The 17908-nt window shown below is 38.8% G+C and overlaps 1 protein-coding gene across 1 annotated transcript; it reads right to left on the reverse strand.

Annotated features, from left to right (window-relative positions):
• Window positions 1-5012: 5012 nt before the first annotated feature.
• oxtr (oxytocin receptor) lies at window positions 5013-17077 on the reverse strand. The gene is made up of 3 exons (XM_017712651.2): window positions 16920-17077; window positions 15677-16692; window positions 5013-6683 (listed from the first exon to the last, which is right to left on the reverse strand). The coding sequence occupies exons 2-3, from the start codon at window positions 16566-16568 to the stop codon at window positions 6430-6432; spliced, it is 1146 nt and encodes a 381-aa protein (XP_017568140.1). The 5' UTR covers window positions 16569-16692; window positions 16920-17077; the 3' UTR covers window positions 5013-6429.
• Between the last annotated feature and the right edge of the window lie 831 nt (window positions 17078-17908).

Raw genomic sequence — 17908 nt, forward strand, 5'->3', positions numbered from 1 at the left:
GAATGGTTCTACCTTTCTCATTATACAATACTGTGTAAGAGTTACTCAGCATTAAGTTTTCAGGTCTTAGTAGAAGGGTGGACAGAAACACCTGTGGATTTTTTCAGATCTGTAGCAAGAATGAAGGTTGATTTTCTCCTCTCTCTCTCAAACATGAAAGCTTCAAGTACTGTTAATATGATGATGACAGTTTTGATGGTCTGCCAGACCTTTCATGGTTGTTCCATTGTTCCAGGTTCCATTTTCTCTGTATTAGTAAGAACCTTTTTAAATCTGATATTTGGATTTTGTTTTCTCATTTATTTTCCTTTGACTTTCCCTCCAGTAACACTTTACAATACTGTTTCATGGTTAATAAGTAACTAATCAGGAACTAAGCAGGAATGAATGAGTAGTGCTACATTAACACTGAATTAACTACCAAGGACTACTAGTTAACCACTCAGTAGGTAATAATGAACTAATGATTAGGGCAGTTTACTTTTAACTAAGCAATAACTACACTTAGTAACTATTGTTTCTTAAAATAGCTACTCATAAATTACTAATCAATTCAACATTGCTCAATAGCTGAGCCTCACAAAGTTCCTGCTGAACTATTAAATGATGTAGTGTATTTCAACACTTCTAACAGTAGTGAAATACGCTACACAGTGTACAGTTTCTACAATATAATGGATTATACCCTCCATTTCTATCCACAGAAACAGGTATCCTTAGAGAAGGCTGGGACATCACACCACACTGTAATGACTGCTGTCCCTCATGTGTTTGTTTTGATTAGAAACATTAAAATGCTAATGCACATCTTCATAATTGGCCATGTGAACCAATTTGCACATTTGGGACAGCTGCAAGAACACTTCAGTATTCAGTAGACCAGTCTGCTTACCTCTCATCTTTAGAAAAGAAAACATCATAGTTTTCTGCAGGAGCCTGTATGCCAGTGTTTCTTCTGAACAGTAGTTCTCCTTTAATGGAGTTAATGATGATCAGGAACAGCATTATAAAGTGAAACACATGGTAACTCATTGCTAATGAACTAGGAGTTAATGATGATCTAGAATGGCATTATAAAGTGAAACACATGGTAACTCATTATTAATGACCTAGGAGTTAATGATAATCTGTAATGGTATTATAAAGGGAAACATATTGTAACTCATTATTAATGAACTAGGAGTTAGTTGTGGTCAGGAACTGTATTCTAAATTGAAGTACATTAGAAGAAGAACCCTCTAAAGAAATTATATTCTGTTGTACAAAAGCTATTAATAAAGTTTTTTTTAAAGTAAGAGTAAATAAGTTTTTATTCACTCCTTTTTATTTGTGAACAGTCCAAATGTAAAAACATTCTTGGGTTAGCTATCTATATCACTGAAAATAATATACCCAAACAAAATGAAATCAAAATCTGTCATTACTACTGAAGGAGAAAGTCTGAGAGCTGAGACCAATCACAATATATTCTGCTAGTACATTAGTTACACATATTTCTGTTTCATATCTGAGGTTTTACTGCCTATTAGCTTAGCTCACATTGGCTAAATTAACTAGCTAGCTAGCATACATTCAAAACAGAATATCAGCTGCAGCTTTAGGATTAATAAGATTAACATGTGCTTATAATTGTGAAACAACATGATAAAACAGACATTGTACAAGAAGACCATACCTACTGCATTCAGCCGTTTCATTCCAAACCTCTTCAAACACGGAGAGGTTGCAATGAGTCTCTTCTATTTTTTTAGTACAGAAACATCAGCCTATGTCTTTATGAGCCTCAGCAGCACGATTGAGGTAAAAGTCGCACAAATTATGATCTGGCTGTTCATACTGAGTCACATTGCTGCAGATTGGATATGTATTGGATTTCAGTACCACATATGAAAGCATCTCAAATCAGAATTGAACATGTCAGAGTCAGCCTGTTCTGTGTCACATATGAGGAAAAAGTTTGGATTTGGGCTACTTTTAACTGCTGTGTAGCCTTAGATAAACGTAGCCTTGGAGTGTATGTGGTGTTTCACTTCACGGGTGGGTTAAATGCGAGGGTGAAATTTCCCCACTGTGGGACTAATAAGGGTTAATTATTTTTTGTGAGATGGACACAAGGTGGAACAAACCAAATACAACATTTGTTGCTGCAAACTAAAATACTATGAGTATAATACTAATACTACAAATAATAATAATAATAATAATAATAATAATTATTATTATTATTATTATTATTATTAGTGGAGGCTGTTACTGTGGTAAAGATCAGACAAACTCCCTTGATTATAGAAGAAACATTGGATGAACAGACATCTAAAATCTCTTTTTACAGAGAACCTAATTCTGTCTTTCAGTTTATTCTTGTCTAGCAAGCTTATGTTTATGTTTTTTATGTGGAAATCATGTACAAATTAAATCAAGTAAATTAAATGCATCAATTTCTTCAGTGCACACTTTTCACACAAAGTCTTCCTATTATTAATGCAATTTTAACTAGCTTACTTTGAAATGACAATCGTACAGGCTGTACATGAATCTCACACTGTGCATCATATCAGAAACATAATGACTCTTGTCCCAACACAGTAACAGTTTTAGGATGTTTTCAGAAGGACACAAGGCTTGAAAACCATGATCTCAGTGTGTTTTGACTAATAAGGTGAAAAACTATAAGTACACGCTATTGACTGAAATTGCCATTCTGAATGTTGCAGTGACTCATGTAACGAGTCATGACCATAATATTCTTTTAATTATATTTTACAGTAGAAAGGTGATTTGTGCAAAGGACTGCTTAACTCTGTTAGACCTTCACGCCTGGTGAGAGACATCTGAGCTCTGACTTTACTAAACTGATTATCCACAGTGCCTGATATGATTCCTTTTGGTTTATTTCACTTAACTTTCCCAAGGTAAGCACCTTTTATGAGCTCATGCTTTTGAGATTTTATTTTGTAATCTATTCATTTTCAGGAATTCCCCATGAGACAGATGATTACCTGTTGAAGGCAATGTGAGAAAGGTGAAGAGAACAACTCTCTGGAGACATGCCTGAAAAGAGTGGGTTGTGTTTTTTCTCATTTTCTCACAGCCAGGTAGCTGTTCCTGAAGACTTCTGGCCATAGTGCTAAGCTATCATGGAAAAATAGTAGAATTAGTAATATAAATTAGCATGACAATTCATTTGAATAAACATTGATATCAAGTAAAAACAATGTTGATTTCAAATTTTAAAAAGATGTAATTGTAAATATTTATGAAAAAGCATTTTTAAAAGTTTTCATTAATTGTCAAAAAAGACTACTCAGCTTAATCACACACAGTTTCAAAGGGAAACAGTGAATTTTAATTAAATGATGATATAATTTTCACATTAATAAAATATTCTATATTTCCAAAGCATCCAGACTTCTAACTAGTGAAATCAGCTAATTGGGCTATGGAGCAGTACTACTGCATTCTCTAGAGTGATGGAGCTCCATCCAGTACCTTTGAAATGAGACAGAGTGGCATTTCAAATGATCCAGAACTAATCATCCAACATCAGTAGCTGACCTAACTAACGCTCTTCTGGCTGAACTCAATCAAATCCTCACAGCTCTAATTTCTACTTTAAAGCCATTTCACAAGAGTGAAGGCTGTTAATGCAGCAAAGGAGGACAAACACCTTAATGATACCCTTCATTTCTGAAGAAATGTTGGATAAGCCAAACTTCTAGACATATAGTATCAAGCAAAAGCTTCAGTCCAATTAGATTTTTGTTGATTTTGTAGGTGAAACACGTTAGTAACACGTTCTCTGCAGAGAAGTCAAGGCCTTTTTCTACACATTTTAGTGCAAAATTTGCTGAGTTTAAATCTGATGTTGAGAAAAGATACATTTTGAGCAGGCACTTTTTGTTCTAGCAAATACATTCATCAAATAAACAGTAATTGTGCATTAAAATAGATTCTCCATGATGAAGAACATATTTAACTTCATCCATGATGAAGTGCTTTCTCTGTGTACAAGTGCATTCTCCATGATGTGTTAACTTATTTATTTATTTTGCAATTATTGATCACAGTTGCATAACTTTATTAAATTCTGTACCCCAGAAAATCATGCTCAAGAACCCCCACTCCATAATGTAGAAAGCCTTGTTCATGCCAGTCTGTCTTCACACAGTTATTTCATCACATAACAGCTTTAAATTGTGGTTGGATAGTGTAGTGGTTAACACCTCTGCCTTCTACACTGTAGACTGGGGTTCAATCCCCACCTGGGCAAACACCCTACACTATACCAATAAGAGTCCTTGGGCAAGACACCTAACACCACCTTGGCCTACCTATGTAAAAATGATCAAATTGTAAGTCGCTCTGGATAAGAGCGTCAGCCAAATGCTGTAAATGTAAATAGTCCATTATAACCATGACTGAGAGGTAGGGCTGCATTAAAATTACTGAAAATAATCACTATAACTGCCATTTGTAAAATGCATATATTTCAGCATATGTTATTATACATCAACATGTACAGTATCTGTGATTTTTATTTTAATGAGGCCCTTGGCTCATGGTGGCCCTAGGCAGCTGCCTACTTTTGCCTAGGCCACATTTTTAAATATTACTTTATACAGCAGTACTTATTACATCAACACAAACTTCTCCTTCAGTTTTCATGCATTTGGCAATAATTATGTTGATGTACTTCAGGCAGAAATGATGGACATGTTTGATTCATGCAAATTTAATTTCATTTTGTGTCTATTTCATGTGTCACTTCTTCAGTGCACCTTTTTGACACAAAACCCTCCTAATAATAGTGCCATCCTAACTAGCTTGCAAATGGCAATTATGATACAGCCTTCACATATTAATGAAATCCTCAGGTTGGAGAGCTGAAAGAGTGCACAGCTTAATTTTCATTCGTTGGGGCCTGAAAACCTGACTAAGCTCTTTTATATTTCTTAGAAGGTACATGCAAATTTACCTGTAAACATCCAGACATAGTCACATTTTTTTAGCACATACACTTTATTTTCAATAAATTATGTCATGTTCTGGCTTATATTAACTGTAAATGGACATAATTATTTTTCAGAGGAAAAGTTCAGTAGCCTTTTAAATGAGACCCAAACAAAAACTTCACAAAAACGAGCAAACACTGTGAAAGATGTACCATCCATCAGATTGTCTCAGGTAGCACATCCCTGTTACCCTCGTCAATAGGTCGTGAACCTAGCTATGGCTATTCACTGGGTAACACCACACCCCTCATTTCACTGCAAAGATCAATTTTATCAAATGTAGGACATTTTTTTCTTCGCAGCATGAAGTCATTGTAAAAATGATGTGGCTCTTCATTGTTGGTCATGTAAACAGACTAAGCTCTTTGCTTTAAAATATTGTTAAAAGATGCAGCAACAAGACAAGATTTTCTTCTATTTTTAGAGTAACATTTAGATTATTTTTACTTAAATTCAACAGAGTTTACTCTGTACCATACTTTCACAAGTACAAAATCATAAATGGAAAATAGTCACACATTCTTTGTAATTTCACATTTTAAAAACAACTAATATAGTGTTACGGCACAAAACTCTGAATCAGATCGAAGTTAAGAAAATGGAAAATTTTAAAGAAGAATGTTGACAGGAGGACAATGGAAAATGGACATGAATAATGACCAGGAAAAGGGATAGCAATGCCAAGCTCTTAATGGGTCAAAGTAACAACTGCCTGTTGATATCAATTAAAAAAGAAGTTGGAAGAAAGCTACAGAGGACACAGGCCCACTGACCCAGACTGATCTGTCTCTGAGTTAATTCTGGAGTTTAGCTCATGTCTTCATGCAACTTAAAGATATGCATGTAAATCCACAAAATATATGCAGCTTCACTGAAGGTGACCTTAAATAAGAAGTAAATAGAGATATGCAGAGTTCAGATTTCTTTCTTTTTGTAAAGAATTAATGGCATTGATGTTATGAAATTCCAGTGATGGCAAAAGAAGAATGTTTTTTGCCGAGAAACAACCCACAAAAACAGAAGCTAAGACTTTTAAGATGGCCTCTGTTCTTGCAGCCAAAACCCAAACAGGTTCTAGGAGCCAGGCATTTTATTGGCTCCATTTAAGGTTGTGTGGCATCTGCTACAACATTGCAGTCTCTGCCCCTTTTCTAGCACTCAGAGACATAAAGCTGGTCTTTTTGTGCTGTCTAGGAGCTTACTGCTTAAGGACAGAACATTCTAAACATCTCCAGGAGGTAATCACAGTGATCACAGAGCCTGAGCTCCTGTTGATTCCAATAGTGCCCAAAAGATTGAGTCCCATTAGGCTCCTGTCCAAGTTTCCACAGCCTTCTGTGACCTCACTGTCCTGTTATTTCTCTGATGTTTTCTGGTCCTTCTGTGTGATCACGGTCAGTTTCGGCTGGATTAGGGCTTATGTGGTGGACGTCTGGGTGATGCTCCGCTGGCTGCTGGTGCTCTTGATGACATAAGTGGAGGAGTTACTCTTGCGGCTGGAGTTGTGCTCCAAATCGCAGCGGCACTGAGAGGATTTCAGGTAAAGTGCTGGACAGCAGAACAAATTCTGCTTCAGATCTTGAAATAGATGTCCTGCGAAGCACATGTAGATCCAGGGGTTACAGCAGCTGTTTAGACTGGCTAACAGCATGGAGATGATAAAGGGCATGGCTGAGAAAAGAGAGACAAACATAGGTCAGCTGGACAATAATGTGACTCCAAATTTAAGGATAATTTTCATATTTCAAACTTTTACTACACATTTGTTAAACACCAAAACTGCAGTTACACTAAATGACCGCCCCATCTGGCTGGTGTACAGTTAGGCATACCTTTTGCTATACCTGCTTTATAGCTCTCATCTAGCTCTTCATTAGTAGTAAGCTCCTGACCACAGAGCCACTCACTGGATATTTGTGGATGGTGGACTACTCTCATCCTAGCAGTGACATTGATTTTTGTAAAAACTCATTAGACAGTTAGACCATGAGTTTCTTCATGTGTTCCTGAGTGGAGCAGTGGACTAAGCCATCATTCCAACAGGCGATTGTGAGTTTGAACCCCATTGATGCCATTCCCATCCTTAAGTATTAACCCAAGAGTCAAAAAAGTGTCTAGCAGGATTGTGTGACAGAAAGAGCCCTGGCCAGTGGGACAAGTGAGTATTAAAAAACAAACATATCTTATTTACCTAACTGAGATGCAGAACAAAAAATTAGGAGAGCCTAACTCAACTAAGAAATAATCAGTTACTATATCATTTTAAGTTGAGCTGACCTCTCCTTTTTAACAGTGTATACATGTATGCATAAACATTCACATAATCAGCCAAATTCCCAAAATTTTACATATAATAACTCAACAGCACACTGAATGATGCTTCTGCACTGGAGAATTCTGGCTGAACCACAGTACTGATATTTTCCAAGATATACTTGAGTTCAATGGGAAAGGCTCATGTTCTGCTTTGAATCTCTCTGCGCCAAAGTGACCAATTTCTCGGCTGCGATAATAGCACTGCACAAAATCTAAACCAGCGGGGACAATCAGCGGCCATGAAATTACAGGATTTTATTCCTGCTTATTTAACAGTCATTTGCCAGCATTTTGATTTATGAGGGTTATAGAACCTTGGAACAGCAGTCTTCACACTGTTGATCTGTGAAAGTGCCGGCAGGAAGGCCAGGAAAAAAACTTCCATTTCAATCAGCAAAAGCAATATGCCCCAGTGTTTTTCGTGTTTTCTGTCTGCAGCGGCTGAGAATATCCATACATGGTGTGTCATGAAAAATTAACTTGTCTCAAGAATCTAAAGCATGCAGCCACTTTTAAAGTCTCTTTCTTCCTTTGTATTGTATTTTCCCTTTATGTCAGGTTGCTAAGACAAGGTATATTTTCTCTGGATACTCAAGCAGTAAGACTGAGGTGCAGCCAGCAGAATCAACATAATTAAGTTTCTTTCTAAACATATTAAAGTCTAAGCGTCTTCTGAAATGAATATATTAAACTAAACATGAAATACTTCTGGATGTTTTAAACCTGCCAATCTGTCTTTTGAGATTATGAATAGTTTTATTCCGACAGTCAGCTTGTTAAAGTAAACACAGAATCCAGTGCTGCCCATGATGTACTAAGCTGTATCAAGATGTTAATGAGCCTAAAGTTACTGTGATTGTTTAGAGGTGACAGGACCTGTATTTAGATGTTTATGTTTTTAAATATGACACTACCTACAGCATGAGCTCATATCTTTACATGTAATTTTAGGTATGATATGCCAGATGATCATGCTCATTTTACGCATTGACTACATTCTTTACTGTATGTAAAAAGCATTTATATAACACATATAACACATAGATAAACAATAAACCTTTCACTTGGTGTGTGGGCTGTTGAAATTCAGTGTCACCAACCTGACACCAGATTTCTGAAAATAAGTCATAATTGGTGTTAGAGCTGTAAGAATGCCAGCTGATTTTGCTTTCCAGACAGCAGTGCAGAGATGAGGAGCACCCAAAACATTAATGTTTTACCATCCGTCTGACTTTGAACACTTCTGGAGCACAGCTACAGGAATGTGACAAACCAGAACAATGTATGCATTTTCTGGCCACAGTTTAAGCCTCATTTTTAAGCAATCATTTTTGACTAAATCACAATTGCAAATGCTTTTTTCCATCTCGAACCAGGCTTATATGTGTCTGGAAAATATCTGCATTTTATTCCTTAACTGAACTCCAACTTACCTTAATAAAACTGTCAAACAAAATTGATAGTATTCCTTACAAAATTCCATTACGTTTAGGCTATGTTATACTATAAATATAACCTTAGTCAAATAAGCCTATATCTGAAGTTATGATTATATCACAGATGATGACCATTTTAAATGAACACAACAGCTAAACAGAAGCAAATGAAGCCCAGAATGTACAGTCATCCCTCTGCTTTGGCAAAGATGGATGGTTTTCATTATGTGAAATGAAGAAAACTGCCATTTCTGAAACAATAAGCTCCACGGTCTGAAACAGGGCAAAATGAAGACGATAACCCTACATACATGCTAATCGACTTATGAGAGACAGGGGTTCAAGGAGAATCAAACAGCCAGCCTGGGAGAGAAGTCCTGTAAGGGTGTGCATGGTCTTCACACTGTTAAAAATAAGAGTGCTCAAAAGGTTTGTCTGGATTGATGCCATAGAAGAAGCACTTTAGGTTCCACAAATGCTTCGCTGGATGGCTGACTGTTATATTGACAGCATAGTTAGTCAAAAAACATGATAGAAATATAGTAAAACATCAGAACTGATATGAGAACTGCCTAGGCATGGTCCTAATATTCTAATGGGCACTCTTGATTGACATGCCTAAGTCTAACATTTCCAGCCTGCTATGGCACAGAAGCAAAACTAAGCACTATAGTTTGAGCAAGGAGAAATAAGTGAAATGGGCTCCATTGTGTCTGTGGCTCAGTAAAAACATTATCCGGCTTTTACGTCTTCAAGAAGATAAAGTTCTAAATCACTTTAATGCTGGATATGCATTATGGGAAGGCTGTCATGGCTGGTTGAGGACATGAACAATGGACACAGACAAAAAAAGATGAGCAATGAAGCTAGTTTAGTTAGGTTTTCTAGGTTAGCTTTCACCTGGTTGCTAGCTTTTCCAAAGATTTAGACTGCTTAGTTTACATCAAAGGGGAGTATTTTGGCAAAATACATTGGCCATTAAGTGGATAATGCAAAGTTATTCTTAGGCAATACTTTGTACATACATAGCGTGGGTCTACAAGGGAGGGAGATTTACCTCATTAGAAAGAAAGTTTTAAAGAACTTACACATAATGTAAAGGCTGTATAGCAATTAAAGATTTTTCATAGAACTGTATATCCAAGTCAAGATTAACTTAACCCCTTAAAATCTGAGTGAAGGCTGCAATTCTTCAGGAGCTGAGGAAGTGGAGTTTACCACTAGAGGGCAGAAGCTACAAACTACACATTATGCTTCAATCAGCTGGATTGCTTTGGATAGGTACTTCTCGTTTCTTCTGAATTCACAGCATGCAGTGCATAGCAGGAGGAGCTATTCTGCATCTGGAGTCTGATTAATGTCAAGGAAGATAAAAAATATATTTGCCTTTCTTTGGGACTCTGAGGAGAGCAAACATGATGAGATTCCAAGGTGCAAACGAAACTAGAACTTATTTTATGATTTGTATCTTTAAGTCTGGGAACAGAAAGTGGAATAGTGAAATACAGATTATGTATATAAATAGGAATGACCAAAGGGATTAGTTTGCTTCCATAACTTCAGAAATGCTTTCTTTTAAAAGGCTGATGGCTCTAAGAATCAAGTTTAATCTAGTTTTATGAGTTTTTCTTTTCTGTGACTCATGTCACTCAATCTGAATTGAATAGGTTTCTTTCAATATGTCAAGCATTTTATTTTCAGCGAACAGACAAAGACTTGGCCACTTCTGATAGAAATCCAAGCATAAAGCCAAGACGATGTGAAGTGGAAGCTAAATCTGCCACGACACTGCCAAAATCAACATGGTTATTCATTGCCAAGTTAGATAACGACCACATTTCAGTCAGTGCAATTCAATTGCAGGGCAGTGTGCTGCAGTCATATTGTGCAGTCTTATTAGAAAATCAGTCATGGTTTGGGCAATATCACCTTTGAAACTGTCTTAGTCTGATGAAGCAGCTCATGCTTTGTAAATGTAGTGGATATCTCTGACACGGTATTCTTCCATGGCAATGTCAGCAAATGTTACAACAAAATGTAGTTAATTGGTTTCTTTATACGAAGCTCAACAGAAGGTCAGCTTGAACTTTTAGTGAAGGTGTTCGGTACAGATCGCAACACAGGGGACGTATTGGCTCTCTCTACTCTAATTCTCTCTCTTTGAAGTGTCCGCTGTATGCCCCTGACAGGAAGAGCTATCAAACTGCGCTTTCATCTCCATTAAATGCAGAGTGATGGAGAGAAGGCCCTAAACCTCTCCAATTCACAGTGAACGCCCAATAATCACATCACGTAGTTCTTAAGTGATACAGGACTATTACAGTTAATGACTAACCTGCTTTTAGAATTGAATTATATGTGGTGCATGAGGGACTTATGACATAATGGGGTGAAAAAGGACATTATTTCCATTCTTGTCGAGGCAGTTAATCATACCAATTTAGGCCGAGACATTCTACGAAAACAGAATCAAAACTGACGTGAGAACACAGACACATTAATCCCAAAGTCTTGCCTTACTGGCCTATGGATTGACCATTTATCACAGGGAATTTTTCCAGGTTTGAAGATTTGTATGTGTTCTCAGACAACCTGTCCAATTTCTGTGTCTGTCTGCCTGAGTCTCCCTTCAGAAATACTCATCACTGTTCCAAACCCAGCGCTGCTCATTGTCTTCACAAATTCAAATGATTCATACAGTGGGCAACACATTTTGGTGCAATTTTCACCCACAAGAAGAGATTTTAGATAAATTAAGTTGAAAGTGTTCCCTTTCAGAAGATTTCTGATGACAGTCTTAAAGGGGAATTCCTGCAATTTTGAATAATTTTTGCATAGTTCAGTCATTAAGATGTAAACAAAGTCATTCAGAGTCATTCAATGAAATGGTATCATTGCAGAGAAACAATAAGGATTTTCTTACAGTGATGTTGATAGGAACCAGGGTCATGATGACAATAATGCAAAAATAAACATTTTATTTACTACCAAAAATGAGTGAATCTACAAAGTGTCTTCTACGTTTTTCATATGTAACCCTGTTGATGGTAAAACAGTCATGAATCTGAAAGAATAGGTTTCCATTGGGGACTACAATGCATTAGAATGCACTATATGTACCACCCCGATATGGACACAGTAAAAAATATTTTAGGGCAAAAGGTTATAGAACAACTACTGTAAAACAATGTTGCAGACAGCTGGCAGTGTATTCATAAACATTTCAGCTAATAACTTTGTGAGGTAGCTTTTAAAAGGCTTTCAAATCTTAAAATCTGATTAATATCACCTCAATTGTGAACAATTCTTACTCTGAGTTTGTCTAGAACGGAGCATTTCACACCAAACCAGTCTGAATGAGTTTCCTGATCTTAAACATTTAATTATGGAGAAATTTTGAAAAATCAATGAAGTTCCCCTTTAATGCAAGAAACATCAACAAATTGGTCCATATTCTACATTTTTCTTGAATTTTATGATTTTCCCTGCATTTTGATTTACATAGCAAACATATTTGCAGTTAATATGTGACCACTTTCCAACCTCTGTTTATCCCTTAGAATTAAACAAGCTCGGGCTCATGTTTTTCATGTATGTATCTACTGATGCCAAGGCATTTCAAAAATGTAGAAATTGGGACTGTACATGGTTTAGCGTTCCTGTGAAATATAATACTTATTTCTGTAGGGTTACAAATGCAGTAAAACTAATAATATGCAGATACCTAGTAATATAGCATCATCTAAATAATCTGCTCATCCAGAGTACAAATAAATAATGAAATTTCTGTTTGAAACATCAGTCAAATCTAAACATCTGTGCAGGTATTCTTTATTACCAAATATCTGCTGATACCAATATGATTCTGATTTCATCATCCCTATGTAAGTGACCTGCCTGCAATGGACTGGTGGCCTGTCCAGGGTGTATCCTGCCTTCCACCCAATGACCACTGGGATAGGCTCCAGCACCCCATCGCAACCCTGAGGGAGAAGTGGCTTAGAAAATGGAGGGATGGATGAATGGATGGATATGTAAGTGACCTCCATTCTTATTGGCTAACCTTCATCGTACCTCATTTAAAAACCAGTCCAGGCTGAATTTTTCTCAATAAATGTCAGTTGAGACTGAATTCTCAGCCGCGTATAATAATCATTATTATCTGTTTTCAGAGATCTTGATTCTTTGGAAGGCTGCAATTAAACAGTGTGCTGTTAATGGCTGTCGGGAAGCAAATGTTTAATATTTTCTCTGAATCTTCTGCTTTAATGACTCTGATGCAACAGTCTGCAGGAACAACACTCCTTATCACTTCAGCATGAATGGATAGACAAAACTGCTGTGTGGGTTATATGTATGTTCATTTTGGTGACATCACAACCATGACAAATTTTAAATAGGCTGCACTAAAAGTGATTTTATTGTGTCACATAATGATTTGGGATGTGTGATATCAGAATCATATTAGTATCAGCAAAAATATCAGAAACAGACAGATGATTCAAACTTATATTCAAACATATCTGATGATGTATTTATTGTAGGAGGAGCAGAACGTTTAGGTAATACTGGGCTAAACAAAAAAGTCTGTAATTCATACATTTAGCTGCATTTGTAACATCATATGAATGTTATAAATGCTAGATGTGCCTAAAATGATAATCCAGGTGGATTTAGTTCCATTTTAAGGTCTACACTGTCTAAATATTTATCGGCATTGACAGATTCATGAATATAGCAGATATTGTCATCAGCCCACAATTCCCATATCTGTGCATTACCACAATGTTCTCAGCTTTGTAGTTGATCACTATGTACATCGTGGCTGAGTCAGAGTACTGCAATCCTCTGAGACAATTGTTGTTCACAGTTTATTATCTGATCTTTCTAACTGGTTTATTTAGACAGCGGATAAGGCAGCTGTGAGTGTGTTCTGGGAAGGAACTGCACCAGTAGATTCTGGAGCTGTGCTTGATGCAATAGGCAGTGGTCTCATGCACACCAACACCACCCCACCCTCTCCTACTGCTGAATGATGACTCTCTGCATCAAGCACCACACAGTTCTTCTCACTGCGTGTGTAGAATCACAGAGGATTGCACTCTATGAATGGGATGCACCTGATCTATTAGCGGTCTATTAGAGGTCTGAAAAAATAATATTTTAATATTCAACTATTCTCTGTAAGTCCACAGTCAACTAACAACAAGCAAATGGTAAATGAAGAATGTTGTTATATATCGAGTAAAATACATTTTATTTAGAGGGTGATTATCACTAAGATATTTGTTCGATAGAAATAAAAACATTGGTTTCAGATACATTGGAACATATATAGGAATTTAAACATAGAAATATTCGATCTTGTTTTCTTCTTTTCTGAGATGATGTGACGTAATGGGAGACTTTAAAGGTCCTCAAACGTTTTCAAAGCTAAAAGCATAAAGCTAATATTCAGAACATCAACTCCCAATATTTTTCCAAGCAGGAACAGATTATTTTAGATTTTATGATTCAAATCCAGCCACACAAACATAGTAACACAACACGGTAGATGTACATTACTGCTTGTTTGTCAGCAGTCTGAGCTCTAATAGCTTCTAACAACTTCCTTTGAAAAACACTGGCACTGTTTGTTATAATAAGCTTATAAATACAAAATACTCTCCCTCGGGTCAAGCAAATATAGTGCTTATCAGCAGTAGACTCGATTTTGTCCTGTGCTTTGTTTGCACGGATCAAGATACTGTAGGACATGAATAATTTCTCATGCTGTAGACAGTCATGATTTAATGGCCACACTTCTGCTAAATATTAATATGTTTTCCCAAGGGCGTCCAGCTGCTGTATGGAACTGCTGGCTCTGGTGCAGAATCTGGACTGATTTCAGTGTAAAATATATAACTGATCATCTGAACTGAACTTCAATCTAGGAAAACTGATACATTTTAAAAAGAAGAAAAGCAGTTTTCTAAAAACGCCACAGTTATGAAGACAGAAAAGAAAACAGTGTGACGGAGAACAGATTGGATCTCTTTACATTCACGTGCTGTTTGGGTGCAAACAGGACAACTGTAAAGGTTAAAGATAAGCTGCATGGTCGTGTGCATGAAAAGGGCAGAAGGATTCGGAAGAAAGTAATCTGGGCACCTATATGCACCTGCACACATCACACAGAGTGATCTGTATGCACCAAAAGTGATTTGTGGGCCGTGGGACTGGGCTGTGGTTTAACAGTGGTTTTTTGGGGTTATTCAGAACACTTTTTTCTACCGGCTTCACTTTCACTGCACGTTGGGTTTGTATTCTACATGACTGAAATGTAGTTGGTTGCAGATAAGTAAAATAAATTACAGCAACACAATCACTGCGTTTCAGCTTATTTCCTCCGGCAAGGATAAAGACTGTCAGGAAAAAGGCATTGCTTATGTTTATCAAGATAGAAATAATGTAAGTGTGCCCTCAAATGTGCAGCAATGGTATTAAAGTCTAAATGCGTACCTCACATACGTTTTTTACCCAGGAGAAAAGCAGGTATTAGTATCTTCTCATAACCAAATGTTTTTAAACAGAGCAGTAAACTAAGTAGCCTGTAGCCTTAAAGGGACCACCCCAGTGACAAGAGGGGAGTTTAACCCAGTATATTCATGTGCAACAGATTGAATTATGTAAATTCAAGCATGATTTAATGCAGTGCAAGACCTCAGTCATGAGCTTTTTGAAGGAAAATCTAAATAAATGAATAAATGTAACTGGACGGTGCTGTCGAGTGTAAACTGTAGACCCCAAAGTACCCAAAAAGTCAAAACTTCTTATTTTATTTCTCTCTCTCTCTTTTTTTTTTTTTTTTTTTTGGCACCCACCAAAAACCCATCCTCCCGTCAAATCCCCCCCACCCCGGCCATAACTCACCCTCCCTGGGCGCCGCCGGGTCCCACGCGGACCACATCTGCACGACGAAGAAGGGCGTCCAGCACACGACGTAGGCGAGCACGATGACGAACGTCATCTTGACCGTGGTGATCTTGGCGCGAGAGATGAGCGCCACGCTGCTGACGTGCCGCTCGCGCTCGCGCTCGCGCCGCGTCTTCAGGCGCACGTTCTGCCAGATCTTGAAGCTGATGAGGCCGTAGCACGCGCTCAGGATGGCCACGGGCACCACGTAGACGGTCAGGCTGATCCACGTGATGTACGCCTTGGCGCCCCACGGCTGCACGAAGTCGCCCCAGCAGTCGTAGACGCCCGCGCCCACCTCGCGCAGCGAGAAGATGCCCACCTGCGGGATGCTGAAGATCAGGCTGAGCAGCCACGAGCACAGCACGTACAGGCGGTCGGTGCGCCGTCGCAGGGAGCGCAGCGGCTGGCACACGGCCAGGCAGCGGTCCACGGACATCAGCACGAGCATGTAGGTGGACGCGAACATGCCCACGATCTGCAGGTACTTCACGAGCCTGCAGAGCAGGTCGGGCCCGTAGAAGCGGAAGGTGATGTCCCAGATGAGCTGGGGCAGCACCTGGAACACGGCCACGACCAGGTCCGCGATGCTCAGGTGCTTCATGAAGTAGTACATGCGCGAGGGCCCGTGCTTGGTGGTGCGCAGTGCGAGCAGCACGCACAGGTTGCCGGCCAGAGCGAAGAACAGCACGAGCGCGAGCACGGCCACCTCCACTTTGGCCACCTCCTCGTTGCGCTTGAGCGGGTTGACGGTCTGGTTGGCCGCGGCGCTCGAGTTCGAGAGGCTGGAGTTCCTCCAGGACTCGTTAAACGCCCAGAAAGGCTGCTGCTCCAGAGATGCGTCCTCCATGGCGCCAAAGCCGCGTCCACGGCGAGCGTTCCCAGCACTGTGAGCGCGTCCGCGGTGCGCGCGAATCAGCCGGCACGGACGGTCTCCTCGCGCGCGCTGGCCGGACGCAACGAGCCCTGCAAGACTGGACGGAGTCAAAGAAGCGAGTCAGGCAGCGAGACAGAGTGGAAAATAACTTCTGTAAACTTGTAAAGACATGAAAGAAACTCTTTGCTCTAGAGTGGTGAAGGTTAATCAGTCACTTTGCTAAAGAAAAAGAAAAAATACACAGAAACAGAAACTACATATATAAAATAATGACATTTAGATGTTTGGAATGTGTTGCGTTGATAAAGATGTTTGAGTACTTACAGCTATAGTGCATTTTCCGCTCAGCTCTGCAAGGAACGCCAGTGGAAGAGGAGGTCCTCGAAGAGGAGCCTCAAGTCTCAAACCTCTCTTCTGCTCTCTCTCTCAGACCCCCAGCCACTTCTCTCTCTCTCTCTGTCTCCCTCTCTCTCTCTCTCTGAAAGAACAACGTCAATGTTCTTCCCCCCACTCCCCCAGACCTCCTCCATAGAAACTTAACTTTACCCATGACTTCCACTAGATGTCCTTGTGAACCATATAGCTGCTGACCAGAGCTCTATTACATTCCCTGTTTCCCCTCAAGGGACATCAAATACGTCATTCAGGTTTCAGGATTTCTGAGGAGATGTAAGAGATGTCATCAGATAAGCCACACTCTACCCTTTCATCTGAGTGAGAGGGGAGAAAATCAAGCTCAACTGATGTGTAGCAGTCAAAAACCTGCTATCGAGAAAAAGAAATAAACAAAAAACAACATCTTGTTGTTCTTAGACCAAGAACTGGCCAAGCTAGTCCAGATCTCAACATCAGTGAATGTGTTTGGGATCATTTGGATCGCAGGGATGTAGGCAGGTGTTTTAAGCTGGAGGGTCACTGTTAGAAATAAAGGTTCTGTGCAGGTAAAATATTTTGCTCACGGTACAAACAATGTAAATGTTCCCTCAAAGGTACAGCACTGTGTTAAGGTCCAGTTGGGAACCTTAAATAAGCTTTTCCAGGTGAAAATTTCATATTTGTACCTTTTCATAACCGAATGATTTAAAACAGATCAATAAAATAAAAGCCTGGAGACGAGACGTGGTGTGTGGAGTCAATACAACTTAGGAAATATCATTTCAATGGATTATGGTACAATTATCTTCCCTGAATAAAGGTCCTGAGGTGCAGCCTTGAGGGTCCCTCCTCATGTGAAAAGAGGGGTCCTGCCCCAGTGAAAGTTTTGTGCCTTTTCTTTACTGAGAGTGTGCTATAATTGTAAGCAGCAAATACGA

The sequence above is a fragment of the Pygocentrus nattereri genome, chromosome 26 (assembly GCF_015220715.1).
Source record: "Pygocentrus nattereri isolate fPygNat1 chromosome 26, fPygNat1.pri, whole genome shotgun sequence".
Taxonomy (NCBI): Eukaryota; Metazoa; Chordata; class Actinopteri; order Characiformes; family Serrasalmidae; genus Pygocentrus; species Pygocentrus nattereri.